At 43.0% G+C, this 17,269-nt stretch overlaps 1 protein-coding gene across 7 annotated transcripts in view; it reads left to right on the top strand.

The window, feature by feature from the left end:
- LOC121949780 (pleckstrin homology domain-containing family A member 7-like) overlaps window positions 1-17,269 on the top strand; it is a 178,519-nt gene that overhangs the window by 109,197 nt on the left and 52,053 nt on the right. For all 7 annotated transcript variants that reach the window (XM_088080226.1, XM_088080229.1, XM_042495539.2 and 4 more), the window contains 2 exons: window positions 3,092-3,209; window positions 15,593-15,697. In XM_088080226.1, coding sequence (XP_087936352.1) covers window positions 3,092-3,209; window positions 15,593-15,697 — 223 coding nt within the window. The remainder of the gene's footprint in view (window positions 1-3,091; window positions 3,210-15,592; window positions 15,698-17,269) is intronic.

Raw genomic sequence — 17,269 nt, 5'->3', positions numbered from 1 at the left:
TGTTGCTTGAACCAAAGATTATACTAATGCATTTTTAAAGCTACAAAGAACACAATGGACAAAGGACACAAAGAAGCAGAGCAAGAGAGAGCCGCATCTCTCTCTTTCAAACTCAAATCGAACTTTAAAACAAGGCAGTGCTGATCAAATAGAAACCACTATTCTGTTGCTGACTTGCCAATGTCTTGCCTCAAATGATTTTAGAAACATTTTAGTGCATTGTTTATCTGTAATAAGAGATTGTTTGTCACCACCATATTGTTTTTTGTGTCAAAGCCATAGATTGTATATAAAGATGGGTGACATGACAGTTCCCCAAAAGTAAAGGAACCAAACCATAGTCTGTATAAATAATGGACGTAGCTACCAAGAGGTCACCCACTGGTTTGTGGAATGCTGTTTTGAAGACTGAGTTTTTTATTTTGGCGGTTACCAACTTGGTTCTTTGTGGCTGTCAGTGACCATATTCAGGCGAGAGTCTGGTGCTGTGGAAGAACGAGGGGCAGATCTGACTGGAAGCCAAGAACACTTGTGGCAGACAGCCTGTGGCTCAAAGCGGCCCGCCCTTGAATATGTGTAACTTTTTGCCTTGATTAAATGTAAACTGGTTGGCTAAATTATAAAAACATTCAACCCCATTCAGCTGTCATGAATGTTGAAATTAGCTGAAGAGATCAAAGCTGTTTTTTGTACCAGACTGTAAACATGTTTATTTCTGCTGTACGGTTGGGCATTTGAACATGGTTGGTTTATGGGGATTAACTCTGTTTTGGAGCCAGCCTCAAGTGGCGAGTAGATGCATTTTTAGCACTTTTGCATTGGCTTCATTTTTCAGCCTCGGAGGCCCTCTCGGAGGGCCTCTGATCACCCCCTGCTGGCTGGGCAGCAGTATAGGTATTAAACCCCACCCCCTCCGCCCTCCATGGGAGGGCGTGGGACATGGGCCAAAAAGTTCACATCAAATCCATTTTTCCAAAGATGGTTTCTGTCATTTTAGGTAGTTCTTAGCATGCTGATGTCTGTTGAAGCGGTCATTGTATGGTTAAGTTTGGTTTGATTCATTATTTGATGCTTTAAAAAAGGGTTTTGACATTATGATTGACAGCTGTGTGAGCCAGTCAGTGTGCTCACGATAATAGCACTACTCGCAAACGGTCTGCTAGGTGTATGAGCAGAAACTCGATACTCGGAGATCACGACTGCACAGATGACGTCACCAACGCAAGACAACAGTGGCTGTATCTGGGATATTTTGGTATCATTTTCGCACAGTAGGAGGAAGTGGAGACACATTTTCCATCTTTATATGTAGTTATTGGTCAAAACGCACAATTATGTCATCCACCAGTGGGAGCATTTATTGGTTCAGTGCAATACAGGACATTCTATTTATATGTTTTCTGCCACTTAAGTTTTCTGTTTTCTCTGGTTATGTAACACTGATTTTAAGTATTTGTGTCTTTCTACTGAGTGGACAGACCAGTTTTGTGGAGAGACCATCTTCTCAGCAGTGACATAATTCATTAAAGGCTCCATGGTCCTCATGGGCTGAATATGTTGCATAATCATTTTGTGGAATCTTTTAATAAAGTGTTGGATAAGCTTAAATTGCATGGCGGTCAGTCTGAAAAGAGGTTGGTATGTACTAGATACTATACAGTCTACATTTGAGAGTTGAAAGGTTTTAACCCAGCAATGAAAGCATGAACACTTGATCTGGATTGTTGGGTTCATAGTAGTGAAATCTCAAAATTGAACAGCCACTGACATTGTTTTACAAGCCAACTGGAAATATTAGAAGAAATAGACTTTGAAATGATAGGTGCTGCCTGTCAATAAGGCTGTTCAGGTGCATATTTGCTGCCATAGGTTGGAGTAAATCTCTATTCTGGGATGCCCTGGGCAGGTCTCTTTTCACATGTCAGCTCTCCCTTTATCTCTTCATATTTGCTGTTTCTGTCTCCTCAAGGCAAAAAAGGCTTAATGCACAAAAATGCCTCCATCTCCTATCATGTTTGCATTCAATACAAATATTGGGAATTACAAATCTTTTTTAAAGCACTGAAATAATTTCACAAACTTAGTGACTGTTTTATCTACTTTGCATCAGGACCAAAGACTGGTGCTAGTTTATCCTCCTGAAATACACAGTTACGTAACACGGTCTGCTGTGTGTGCACTTTTATTTTCCTGCTATGAATCTGGATTGTAAGTCTATTTATCAACTTCCTGTTGTGAGAAGGTCATGTAAGGTAATAGGTTTGCGCCAAAGTGAGAGTACAAAGAAAAATAGACCTTGCACGTCCACACACACACACACACACACACACACACACACACACACACACAAACACACAAACACACACACACACACACACACACAGAGGAGGAACTTCATTCATTGACCTCAATGATGTGTGTGGTGGGGAGTAGGAAACACATTACTAAATCCTGTCGTTGAGTCATTCAACGGCCTCTGTGTCAGATACTGGTTGCCACACACACACACACACACACACACACACACACACACACACACACACACACACACACACACACACACTCACCTGGGATTTGTCCTAGGTAATCCATCCTTTCCTCCTTAATCTCTCAGTTATTTTACATGCATAGTTACTTTACATGGGTCTTTTAAAAAGGGACTGGATGCCAATAATAAGCTGTAACTCACACCTGTTATAACCAAACAAGAAACCATTTGAAAGGAGTTGGAAGGTCAGACTGAGATTTCACCAACAACAGAGATGCAGATGAATAACAGATGATTGTGAAACTTAAATGGAATTTTTTTTTAGCGCCATTAGGTTTAATGACCACAATGGATTCCTCTCTATCCTTTTTCTCATTCCCTTCTTTCTCAATAATAGACAGTCCACTAAACTGTAATAAAGAATCACCACACCCTCAGAGTTCACAGTCAGGTGCAGTATTGTGCAGTATTGTGCAGTGCAGCATTGTTGCACAATAGGTGTAACCACCCAGCCCTTAAAAAGCAGATTTACTTTATGTAAACGCATTATCAGATTAGAAAAAGGTGTGTTTACCCTATCTGTGTGTGTGTGTTCTTGTCCAGGCCGCAGGGTGCTTCCATGATGTCCAAACCTGGGGGTGAGCAGCTCTCCAGCACCACCGTCAGCGAGGCCTCCACTACCATTACCTCCTCCACTGTGGACACAACCACCGCCTCCAAGGTCAGTCTGTGTGTTTGTGTGGTTTAGGGTCATTTCGCTGTGGTTGTGAATCTAAATTTATGGATGACTCCTTGTAGGGGTCAAATGCTACAAAAGAGTCATGATTCAGTTCAGATCCCAGTTTGGTTTGGGTTTGTTACAGTGGGAGAAAAGACCAAATGCATAGGAATATGTTTATTTTCATTTACCTTGAACAGACAGTAGTAGAGGTGTCAAAGAAACACACAATCCTCCTGCACTGAGGTAACATTTTGCCCACTGGCAACTTTGGTAAACTATTTTCATTGTACAAATACGTAACATTTCAAACACGTCTGTATTACACAAACAATTGACCCAAAGTCAGCAAGACATGGCAGTCAGTAAAACTAAAAAGCATCTTATATGAAAATTCCAAAAAATGAGTTAAAGGTGTTCCACCATGGCTCTATGTAAACATTAAAACCCCCAAACATTTATCATCCTGTTGCTCCGCACATCTGGGTGATGCCGTTGAAAGAGTGCCAGCACGTTGGATGTATTTCTATTCACAGACCCTTCAGCAGTGGAGCAATGCCAACGCACTGTCCTCTTCTGATACACATCTCTCTCCCCGTTGCTGTGGCAGCTGACTGGGAACCTGCCGCTCTGCCATTTTATTTGCTCTCACCATAGTGTGACTGACTCACACACCAATTTGCTGACCTTAGCATGTATTGCTAACAGTTTATAACTTTTCAAGTTTCCGGGCAGAAATCACATTTTTGAACTATGGTTTGTGTATCAAACTACATACGATGTATTCTGTGTGCGGCTAGATGCACTGGACCATGGCCATACACAGGGCCTATCCTGTGTCTATGTTTTCATCTTGATAGAGTACTATCAAGCCAGAGTCAACAGAATTTACACATTGTTGCACTGTACTTGGTCTGCTTTCACAGCACCAAATCCATTTTGCTTAAAAACCTCTGTCTTCCTCACATTATTACATACAGGGTGGTGGTATATCCGCTTGGCCTTAAGCCTGGCGCACCTCCAACGGTGCCAAAGGAGGACTTGTGCATGGCAGGGGCGTCCGCTTCCCTGAGCCAGGCCTAAACCTGACGGCATATCAAGGAACAGGTTGAGCTGCAGGGTCTTCAGCTGGGGACCACTGCTTACTGACGTTTCGCCCCTTAACCCAGAACATCTCCCAGTGGCGGGCCAGTGTACAGGGATGTCTCCCTGACACCCCATGCAGCTCAACCTATGTTGATGTTCCCCCCCAAGACTTTTCTCGTCGTCTCAGCCAGAGCCAGTGGCTGGCTTTCTCTGCTTCCTCCGACAGTTCTTTGGTGGCTTTGCTCAGCCTTGCTCCCCGTAGTCCCACGTCTCTAAGCATGCGTGGCGTGGAGCTGCCAACAAAGCACCTGACTCCCACCTCCACCGGGTACGTCCTTGCTTGCCATCCGCTTTCTCTGCACTCTGCGACCAGGTCTGCGTATTTCGCCATCTTCCTCTCATAGGCAGCTTCCAGTCCCTCCTCCCATGGGACTGTCAACTCTATCAGCAGTACTGACTTCACAGCTGCGGACCACAGTACCACGTCGGGTCTTAGGGTGGTGGAACAGATTTCCTGTGGGAACCGGAGCTGTGGGCCAAGGTCCACTTTCATCTTCCACTCCGCCCCTGGTGTTAACAACTTGGAGGATGGTGCACTCTTGCTGGGGTGATCTGCGGGTTCCCCCTGCCTGTGGAAGTGGATCCTCTGTTGGCTCCTTGATGGAATCTGGATATTCGCCTCCTGCCGACTTTTCTCCAGCACCTCTGCCAGCTTCCTGAGCACTTGGTCATGCCGCCATGTGAATCGACCTTGAGTCAGTGCTGTTTTACATCCTGACAGGACATGCTGGAGTGATGCATTGATGGTCCCGCAGAGGTCACAGGATTGCTCTGTTCCAAACCACTGCTGGAGATTTAGAGGGCTCGGGAGCGTGTCGTAGGTCGCTCTAATGAGGAAACTGAGTCAAGCTTGTGGCAGTTTCCAAAAGTCTGCCCAGTTGATTGCTCGGCTTACGACACCCTCCCAGGTAGTCCACCGCCCCTGCTGCCCCTGCGCCAGACTTCACTCTGAGTTCTTCCTGTGCCACTCTCATGACCTCTGCAACAACAAGGTCTTTCCTCTCCTTCTTGTTTGCCTTGGACCATAACCTGGGTGGATCACTCCATCCAAGGCCTGCCCGCCCTGTTTGGACCATGCCCACAACCTCCTGGTGTTGCAGGAGGTTGTGGGCAGCCCTCCATTTCCTTCCAGTTGCAACTCTGACGTCTGCTCCTGCTACAGTCTTGCCGGCAGAGTCCCTTAGTTCCATCACCAGTCGGGCCTTCTCCTGCCTATAGCCCAGGGTGATGGATTTCAGGGGTAACTGTATTGAGTTCCAACCGTAGAGGCCAGCTGCTAAGAAACACCGTGATAGCCCGAGCCATTTGCGGATGAAGGCGTTGGCTTTTGCCTCCATCTTGTTTACGGCTGATGAGGTGACTTCACACAGTTTTAGAGGCCACATCACCCTTGGGTACAGGGTGAAGTGATAGCACCACACCTTGTGCTTTCCGGGTAACTGGCTTGCGTCGATCTTTGCCAGGCCTTCTGACAACTGCTGAAGGATGGTTTTTCCCATATCCTTGTCTGAGAGACCAGATGTATATAGTCTTCCCAGGCTTCGGATGGGCTGGTCCACAATGAGGGGGATGTCTTCGCCGCCGATGGTAAAGGTGACTCTGTCATTCCTCTCCCCTTTCCGCAGCGACAGGCTCCTGGACTTCTGAGACTTGAACCTCATCCTTGCCCAGCCAATCAGCTCGTCCAGCCTCTTCAGAAGTCTGGATGTGCATGGGGCAGTTCGTAGCAGGCAGGTGATATCATCCATATAGCTCCTTAGGGGGGGAAGCCTCTGACCTGCAGGCAACCGGACACCTCCCACCACCTGCCTGGCCCCAATCAGGATAACCTCAAAGGCTGCTACAAAGAGGATAGGGGAGATGGAGCATCCCATTGCAATCCCGACTTCTAGTTGTTGCCAACCAGTGATGAACTTCTTCAGTGCAAAGCACATGTGCATGTCCTGGAAGTAATTCATGATCATGGTCTTGATGTTATCCGGGATGTAGAAGAAGTCTAGGGCGTATGCTATGAGCTGGTGTGGCACTGACCCGTATGCATTGGCTAGGTCCAGCCATACAACATGCAGGTCTTTCTTCTTCTCCCTCTTGGTGGTCTGAATCTGGTCCCAAATCAACAAAGCATGTTCCACGCACCCAGGGAAACCCGGAACTCCGGCTTTCTGGCAGCTGGTGTCTACGTAGTTGTTGTCCATCAGGTAGGTGGTCATCCTTCTTGCCATGACGGAGAAAAATATTTTCCCCTCCACATTTAGTAGGGCTATGCTCCTGAACTGCCCGATGGTCTTGGCATTTTGTTGCTTGGGAATATACACAGCCACTGCCCTTTTCCACTCAGATGGTATGCTCTGCTTGGTCCAGATGACTCTTAACAGGGTCCATAAGAGCCTCCGCACTCCCGGGCAGTTCCTATAGAACTTGTACGGTATCCCATTTGGGCCTGGTGCTGATGCAGATCTTGCCCTCTGGACCACCTGCGTGACCTCACAGAGTTTGGGTGGTGATGTATTGAAAAGGGCTGATGGTTCTGGGGGCCTGGGCACATACCCTGGTGAGCCTAGGGGCTTGTTCCTTGCCGGGTCACTGTATTGAGCACGGATGTATTCCTCCAGTTCTTCTTTGGAGACATCCAGGGTTCCACTCGTCTTCTCCTCAAGGAGCCCTCGCGCATGCTGGAATGGATTCCTGAAGAAACTTGATCTTTCCTTTTCTTTCCTTTTCCTCCGTCTTCGGATGCGCTCTGCCCTCCGTAGGTGGGCAAGACGTGTTCTGATCTCATCCCAGAGAACTTTCAAGCCCTCCCTCTCAAACTCCTCTGCTTTCCTCCAACGCTTGCGGAGCTGCCTTCTGTTTGCCACCAGGTCATCGATCTCTTTCTCTCTCCTCCCCTTTGTCCTTGGGGCTGCTTCTCTGATGGTCACCTCGCCATACCTGTTGCTTCATTCTTCATACACGATCTCCCCAAACAGGTTTAACTTGGCTTCCACTGACCCACGTAGCGCTCTTTGCAGCAGCCCGCTCAGGTGTTCATCCGGCTTTCTTCACTCCTCAGTTTCGTTGGCCTTTGGCCACAAATCAATATTTAATTACTTTCAATTTGGTTTACAAATAAATGTAAAACGGTCCTGCTTACTAATTTCCCCTTTTGGCTCGCAGTATGTGTTGGAAATTTCCTGTGTAATTTTGAGTGAAATTAAATCTGACGTTTCATTTTATTAGAAAAGCAGAGTGAGTTTCATATGATCACGGCTTTACCCAATAATGAGAATGATTTAGAAAGATAACTCATTTGCATTAAGTTTTAAGCTCTTTAAAGGCAGACCATGTAGTCCTCTAGCAGCAAATACAGTTTCCGATTGTTTTGGTAGATTTTGGTCCATGTCTTCAGCCTTCAGCACTATCACACTGACCACTGGCACTGGGTTACTGCTGTCTAATGGAAAATACCAAGAGCAGAACATCACAGCAAAAGCCATTGAACCTGCTATGAATATTAGTAATATAGCAAACAGTTTGCATCTTGATTAAAAAAATAAATGATATAAAACAGAAAAGAGCAGAGGATGGATAGTAAATGACGGAGGCTAAATGAACTTTGCTTTAACACTTAATCAGTTGTCAAAAAATGCATATCCCCCATGGTTTTTAACTCTTTCATCAGAGATCTCTTTTTCATGTTTTGCCTTTAAATGTGTTCACCCCTGGCTGTTATGAAAACCTCCAAAACCTCAAGCTCTGTCTTTCATAGATCAGCTTTTCTTGTTAAAAGAAATGTTCTTGTTTGAAGAACAAACACACAGTGCAAAGCTGAAATGCAGTCTAGACGACTGCAGGAGCTGACTGAACTCCCCAGGACTGGTCCTGTTTGCTAACATTAATTGTTTTGATGGGTAGACTCAAACGGACTAATGTGGTAATCTGTTGTCAAAATGGTAATCACAGAGTCCTTCCTCACGAGGCAGAGCCCAGTCTGAGATTGTCAGACTCCTCTGACAGACTCTGTCCTGAAGCTGACAGGTGTGCTTTAGCCAACAGGCTATCTAGACTGTGGGGAATCCTGCCTGAGGCATTTAGGTTAGTAAACACTTTCATTTTTAAAATACTGACTGTGAAAGTCAGGAATTAATTTTATTATTACTATTATCATTTTTTGCTCTTGTTTAACCACAATATCATCAATATTTATGCCGAAATATCTTTTCATGCTTGCACTTGTTGTGTTCCATGTCCAGATGAGATCTAAAGTATATGAATAAAGTAGTAGTATTAATAGTAGTAGTCGGGTAGAAAGTAATAGAGCCACTGATCTTATTTGTAGCCACTGATTGACCTGGTTAGCAGCGTTTTTTACCCAAGTCGTGACAGCTTTTGATGGTGGATGATGATGAGTAGGAGATTAGACAGGCCCGCAGTAATGAAAATGTGGGGCTGAATTGAAGGGAGAGTTGGGGGTGGAGGGTAGGAGGCGATGGATGCAGGTTCAGCTCAGATTCAGGCACAGGCAGGTAGTAGTGATGAAATTACAACTGACTCCTACCTGTCTGTCTCACAGAAAGGGGTCCAGAGAAGTTGTTTTCCTTTAGAAGGCGGCATTGTTTTAGACGTTTTATTGATGAACTGGGAATCTCATTATTTTCAGGCATTTAACAGCTGACAATTTGTCACCTTGGCATTAAAGTAACTTTTCAACTCCATCTTGATTAGTAGTGGGGATGCGCTGATTTATATGCCAATATTCCCCTTGTTGACCGCCATTAGCTTATCAGCAAAAAAGACGAGATTCACGGATGGCAGTGGTCGATGTTTTTCTGTTGTGTCCATCAATTTTGTGCAGGCTGGAGGTACGGTAAAGATATTCATGTCCTTCTCAAGATGAATTATAATCACTTTGCTGATGTCTTAACTTTTAAAGAGATTTTTTTCCAAAATGTGTTTGTTTTGTTTGTATTGGGCTTCCTTTTTTTCAGTTTTTTGTGTATGACCAAATACCTGCAAAAGTCGCAGCTGTACTTTGTGTTTACTGCCAGTCACACAATGTATGGCGTAATGAATAGCAAACAGTCTGTCACTCAGAGCAGCAGCGCCCTTAGTGATCCATAACATTAAGCCTTAGTGTATAGGTAGTCTGAAGGTAAGCAAAAATATTTTTAAAAAATTACAAAAATAAGAAAAGGAAAGAAAGGAAAGAAGCAAAACAAGGAGATGACAAAGATGAAAAGTTCATAATTAAAAAAAAATAAATCTGTAACTTAATCTTAAATTTAGAATTTTGATAATTATAATTATTGCTTCCTGGAATTTTTCCCCTAGCTTTAAAAAAACAAAATCTACTAATTTCTAGCAATTTCTAGAACTTTTTTTTTTTGCAAAGTTGCCAATTTCCTTGTTTCCCATGTTTTCAAAAGAAATTAAACCAATTTGCTTAGGTTTCAGACATTTAACTTTTGAATGCAGCTCAAAAAATGTGATATCATTCCAGGTTTCAAAAGGTTTAAAATGTAAAAGAATGCATTATATTAAAAAGAATTATGAGACCTTAGAGACCTTAACTTTTCTTTTTTTTTTTAAACTAGACATTTGGACATTGGGGGGTCTATGATGATTGATTCATTTTTGAAGCCTCAAGTGGCCATTAGAGGAACTGCAGTTTTTTGCACTTCAATGTTGGCTTAATTTTTCAGCCCTGGAGGTTGCCGCTGTGTGCTTATCAGCAACTGTTGCCCTCTTACATGCAAAAAGTGGTGAGCATGGTAAACATTATACCCGCTTAACACAAACATGGTAGTATTGTCATTGCAAGTGTGTCAGCATTCAGCTCAAAGCAGAACTGTGCTAAAATATAACCCCACAGAGCCACTAGAATGGCTGCATACTAAATTAATATTAATTTATAATAATATAAATATAATATAAATTTTGAGTTGACGTTTCAGTTTATCAATTCCTTAGAAAAAATAGAAAATCCTCTGTTCATCTGTTTTGCCTTTTCCCTGGCTTTGACATTACAGGTCTTCATGTTGAATTCTACAATGCTGTTCATGTCAAATTTGCTTTATATCACTGCTCATATTTGCTGTAGAATACAACCCACACACAAGCCAATATCATCCAATAGGGACGTCGTAAAAACGTGTGAAGAGTAACAATAAAACAAGACACAATTACTTTTGTTTAGAAGCCTGTGCTTTTTTTTTCACTTTTCCCTTTGTGTCTGGTTGCCCTTCAGGCTGTCATTGGCTCCGGCATTGTGCTGTTGCCAATAAAATTATGAAATTCACCAAAGTGATTCAGCATAAACAATGCTGACAAGTTCTAATTTGAGCTTCCAAATGCAGATCACACGCAGTTTACACTCTTTGTGATGTGGTTTTATGAAATATGAAGTTGCATAGGTAAGAACTGGAAAGAATCTCTTTCAGTCTTTATTTTTTCTTACATTTCCCTTGGCTCACTCCTCTCTCTGTCACTTTTCTTTCTTTCAGTCTATATCTTACACCCCCTTTCACTCACTCGCATGCATGCACATGCACAGCTCCACAGTGGCGTGAAATCTCATCCTGGCCCATCAACAGGTGCCGCGGGACTAAGATTGAACATGTGTCATCGGATGCAGTACAGAGATGACAGGGCATCTATCACGATGGCCCGTCGCCATTTCCACACCCCATGTTTTCCTGGCATGCAGCCCTCCCAGGTGCTCTGGCTCATCACCCCTGCCATCCAACAACAGCAAAATAGTGCAGAAGCGTCAGCCTGACAGGAAAAACTCTTAACAAAAGAATCTTGTCTCAAAGGAAAGATGAGTCATTCGTGTCCCCCTTGCATAGCACGCCACCATCAAGAAATGAATCCACAGTTTGAATAAGTCACATCCATTCCGCCTCTGTCGAAACATCAGAGGGAGCGCAGAGACAGAAATCATACAATTTCTCCCACGACTTATCTGTCACAATTCTCCTTTGAGCACTTGTGTTCTCTGTCACTGGATGCATATTTAGTGATGTTGTGTTCATAACCAGTCTGCGCAAGATTTTTTTGGGATTTATCAAAGTTAATTTCATTTAGGAGTTCCTGTTGTGTCTCTGTTCAGTTATGAATTTATGCTGCTTTATGAGCCTCCTCAGTTCCTTGCCTCAGTATTTGAAAATAGCTCTCTCTGCTATTTAACATAAAGTGCCACTTTGAGCCAGCACATAGCACGATTAATAATCAGCCTATGTTTCGTTGGATGGTGATAGGTTGAAGGATTAGTTTGTCACTTAAAGGTCTAAAATTTAAGTTCCTGTATTAACTTTATTGCCTTTAACAGAATTTAAATAAAAAAAAGAGTGACTGACACTCCCTCTTAACTAGTGCTGTTAAGGCATCTTTTCTGCCTCCTAATGCAGCCATGTGCATTAGTTTGATCAACACACATCTTTTGATCTCAATCCTTTCGGTGATTTTTCTGTTTCTAATATTTTGATTTTACTTTTCTTCCACTTTGGTGAGAATGCAACTTGGTTTGGGAGGTATGCAATATAAATATATATATATATATATATATATGTATATATATATATATATATATATACACATATATATATATATACACATATATTATATATATGTATAATGCCTTCTGTTTTTGATGCTTAGTTTCAATTTGAGCTTTGGCTAATCATTTCAGCACTAAAAGTAACCCAGATTGACTCTCAGGAGCTGCCATGTTCAGCTACACTCAGCTGCTGTTAACCACTGATCAGATCCACTTGAACAGATTTGGATTAGGTGTCTCGTGTAAGTACACCTCCACCAGGTTTCTAAAGGGAGGGAATAGCACTACCCTTGTTTAATTACCTCCAACTCCCAGATAATTCTCATCTGGCTGGGAATTTGAACCAGCAGCCTCCAGGTCTCAGACTGGTCTCTCCAGGCTCTGAGGTTGTCTGATCGTGTGCCATTAATGTAGCAAATAGCTGCTCTGAAACCTGAGTCGCTCACCTACAAGACAGAGTGCTACTTTGCAGCAGGGACCACAGCCTTTTCCACAGAATTACCCTCAGCCTAAAAATAGCTCACTGCATCACACACACACACACATATACAGGCAGAGACAAACACATTAAGCATGCACGGACATACACATACTGTATATTTACAGATAAGGGACTCCGATGTGACAGTAGTGGAGCCGCTCTGCGTCTTTGCATCATGCTTGGCCAACCAGCTTCCCTCTAATTAGCGAGTGTATTTGCTGTTTTCCAGCTGTGGATGCCTCCCAGTGCTGCTGCCAGTCCATATACACACGCACGCAGCCGTCACACCGAATCTTAAATTATAATAGCAGTGTGACGAAGGTGGCAGGGTATTTGTGTGTTTGTGTGTGTGTGTGTGTGTGTGTGTGTGTGTGTGTGTTTGCAGTGCCAGGGGGAGTAGTCTTTCTTCTGAGGTTTCAGAAAAGAGGATGGTGTAATGAGATTTCATGAATATGTGCACGCTGTATAAGTATGTTTGCTGGCTTATACAACAGGCACGCACACACGAACACAATAATAATGCAAGAATGTTTGCTGAGAGTGAGAGACAACCAGCACCCATGCATTTCTTTAATGTTGGTAATGAAAGACAAAATGATGCCTGTGCCTCAGATGTTGTACATTTATACGGTTGGCAGAATTATATTTTAGTGGGCTGGAACCAACAAGTACTCTCACCCTTATTACCACATAAATCATTTGTTCCCTCCTTTTCATACAACCAGGCCCCCAGGTGCTTTCTCCATAGAACACCATTGTGAAGAGACGTCTGTAAAACTGTTGACGGACACCTTGAACTGCATCAAAGGTCAATTACGACTCCTTTTATGACTTTTTGATGCATAGAGTTATATTTTCCTCGTGCTGGGAAAATCGATTTGGTGTCATCATCACAATATAAAGTCTATGTGCCGAGGGGGAACTTGATGGCGGACTGCGCACATTTAGCGGGCCACATAGCGTGGAACTAATGTTAGAATTTTTCCTGGGTGTATGCACCAGGCAAGCGGCTCATGTAGACTGAAAAGGTGCCGTCTTAGGGTCTAGTATCAAGTTATTATTATACTAGTTATTATTATATATTTATGAGCATGACCCACAGGAGCGTTTTCTAAAATAGAACCCCACTGGTGTCAAACATAAAGGACATAACAGGTCATATATGACATTAACTGTTGCTGTTTTAAACTTGTGGTTAACATTGAGAAACAGTTGCAGCTGCACCAACACTTCCTGGTTAGGTTAAGAAAAAAGATCATTGCTTAAAAATAAGTATGTTGGTTTCTAAAGTAAAGCAACATGTTGTATGTCACGTGACACGCTTTGTTATGTTGTTAAAATAACTCAACATTGGCTTTTGTTGTCTGACGGGACACAAACAGCAGTCTCCTGAGTGACCTCCCTATGCAGACTTTGATGCACTTTATACTGTTCCACCTGACTCCCACCCTTTGCTCCTGTCATTAGACTTAGCCGACCCTTTCAAGGCCGTCATCACATTTTATGACATTTAATACAATGAACAGTTAATTTACAAATCCATCAAAAGTTACCTAATCTCGCTTTAAGGCAACAACTCTGTAATTTCATAATTTCCTTAGTTCAAACATTGTTCTCTAATGAGGCCCTCATTTTTTCAGTTTATTAGGCATCATTAGTTTATAACCACTTGCATTTCCGCGGTTTCCTCTCAGAGGAGGGGCTGAGCCCGACCTGAAAAGGCGCGCCATTGACGAATCTCACACAGAAAGACACGAGTGCTCATAACTTATAGGTAAATAACAAAACTCAACATACTGATCTGCATTTTGCTGTAGTTTATGGTGTGTGGTGTTCGGCGATGGGCAGTGCAGAGTGGAGGAGAGATGGAAAGTTGGGAAATTTGACGACAGCTGCACTTTTTTCGTTGCCTTCATGAAAGCTTGGAAAGGGCTGTATCAGGCTCTCTTTATATAGCTCAATGTAGCCGTTACAGATCAGTTCAAAAATGACTTGATCAGGCCTGAATCCAATCTTTGAGATTTCATCAGTACAAAACTAATTATTATTATATTATTGTTTCAGTCCATACATGATGAATTCACTAAATCAGTTTGTGCTTTACACACTCACAAATCATATACCATTCATATACAGATGAACAAACTTGGGCCAAGTTTTTATTTTTGCTCAGGTGCTACCAGATAGGTTGATCCTGCCTTCCTCTCACTAATTGTAAGCTGGAACAGGCTCTCCAATGACCCTGCACAGAAGAAGCAGATATTTCTTTCAGAATTTGTGTTCTTATATTCCCTAAAATATTTGGATATACAGTTTAACATCTCCAGTGTCATTAAAACGCAAATTTAAATGTGGCAAAGACAGAAAAATTACAATGGTTACCGATCAAACAATGAAGAGATTCAGTGTCTGGGGACACTTGAACATACAGTGGCTATTTTGGGGACGGACTGTTTACCCTTTTATACCATGACCCCTGACTTCTTCATGCAGGAAAAGTTGCCGTATCAGCAATGCTTGTGGTTGCTCAATGCAGCTACTGCTTGTTATTATTGACACTGAAACAACTGAAAGTCTTTGCCTCACTCTCTTTGATGAGAGCTGCTTGGGTTCACCCAAACTTCCTAGCGGGTGTCTGTCTGGCAGTCGAGCCAATAACCTGCAGGTCACTGCCCCACTTCTCTGGCCTCCTACCTGATAATCTATAGAGGCTTTGTTAATGTCTGACAAATGTCATGGAAACCATGGCTGGCACCGTCACGGAGGTCCAGTGGAAAATTGGTTGTGCTCAAATAATGGCTGTGATTTTGGAGCAATTGGGGCAGAAAGTACCTGAAAAAAAGGAAATAATGGTGCGTGTAAAGGTCCATTCAGTTACGAAGTAAGTCAGACTGAATTGTCTGGTAAGTCACTGGTGACCTGTTTCCAAATTTAAGTTACTGTGAAACACAGAAGCTTTTTAACCACAGGTCGCATGTGTGACATGCAACTTACATACAACTTTGCTACTGAGCAACTCAGATAACAAGCTGATAATTCAACATGTAACAGCTGACTGATGAGTAATAAGACCGATCATCTCTCAGTCACCCGTACATTTGTAATAGATTCTCTTTAAATGCAATAAAATCACTGATATCATGTGTGACATTACAAGCTATTCGCAGTTATTGATGTCTTCTTAAATCTTATGAAAGTCACCTGTGTGTCTGTGCGTTTCAGGGCTCCCGGTCCAGTGGCAAAGTGCACAGCTTTGGGAAGAGAGAGCAGGCCATTAAAAGGAATCCCAATGTCCCCGTGGTGGTCCGAGGATGGCTGTACAAACAGGTGAGGACATACACACACACACAGACACACAGACACACACACACACACACACATACACAGACTGAATCATTCAGTATAATCATTGTAGCATAATCACATTTTCAGTGGCTTTTCTGACATTTACTATATTAACTGGACTGCCATATTCCAAAACTAAGACTCTGAATTACCTGCCTGCTAGAGTTTTGTTGTGTTGCCAGTCACGCAGGTTGAAGCCTTGTTGAACTGACTCCTGCTTCAAAAACTTTCCTGGGAGGCAGAAAGTCACCTATAGTGCGGAGGAAGCACCAGTTCTTAAACCAGCTCTTCTCTTCGGCTGCATTCACACCAAATCTGCTGTTCAGGGGAAAAATGCCACTTCTCCCATTAATGTGCATGTGGGTAGTACATTGTGGCTTTGGTGCTGGGGTTGCAGACGTGGTCAGTAAACAACTGCAGTGGCCTGACATGAAAAGTGTTAACAGCTTCAACTTTTGGAGAAATACGACCCGACGTCATACTGCAGTGGTGAATCACACTACTGGTGATCACACTGAAAAGATGCCTGCAGACTAATTGATTACTCAGCTAATATTTCCAGCTCTAAACTGAACTGTACTTTATAGCATTACAATAAATATAATAGTCCTTTAAGATACAGATAATCGTCAAAATGCCACATATCGGCTCCGATAATCAGCCAGACTGGTAATCTGTCGACCCCTACTTTAAATAACTGGTATGAACATCTGTAGTGAAATACTGTCTTTATTTAGCCTTGAGGTGCCCATGTCTTTGAAACACCAAAGGGGTGCGTTCCAGCTCCAGCCTGTATGTTCCAGCAACGTTTCCTCCACTGGCCTACTTTTATTTTTCCTTGATTTATGTCCTTTGCTTTGGCAATATAGAGCACCTGCTGTTGATCACAGACAATCTATTACTGGATACTCTTTGAGTATTTTGAAGTTATACTTAAAATATCTGGAGTTGGCACCGTCCCACTGGAGAACACTTGGCCCCAGTACAAGACAAACAGCGAGCGATGTTTCTGCGATGCAATTATACTTTAATGACCACACACAGAGCCACATACACACAAATACAGACGGGCAGGAATGCACACACAGCTCAATGCACAGCCATACACACTCATATACATGTACAGATTACTTGTGAAGTTCAATTCTATCTTAATTAGAAAAACACTAAATGCTGGCAGGAGCACTCACATTATCACAAACTCCACAGATACACACTGTCACAAACAAATAGACAGGAACAGACATGTTATCCCTCTCAAATCTGCACACATAGTTACAAAGAGGAAGCATGTATCTGCGTTTGAGGTGATTTCATCCTTTCTGGATCTCCTCTCCTCTCTTCAAATGGCACCATTTTCAGCCAGGCGACATAAAAGACAAAGTGGGCAGTAAAGCAGCGGTGGCAGGCCCAGCGAGCCACTGAACAAGGACAAATGATCATCTCTGCTCACATCCACCTCTCTCACTCCCTCATTTTCATTACTTCTGTTTCCTCACCGTGTCCGCTTTCCTTCACTATATTTCCAACTCTCCCTACAGCTTCCTCATTACG

The sequence above is a fragment of the Plectropomus leopardus genome, chromosome 7, assembly GCF_026936395.1.
Source record: "Plectropomus leopardus strain MGB_pleo_1.0 chromosome 7, ASM2693639v1, whole genome shotgun sequence".
NCBI lineage: Eukaryota > Metazoa > Chordata > Actinopteri > Perciformes > Serranidae > Plectropomus > Plectropomus leopardus.
Note: the sequence above shows the minus strand (reverse complement) of the source record. Positions and strands in the feature narration are given on the sequence as shown.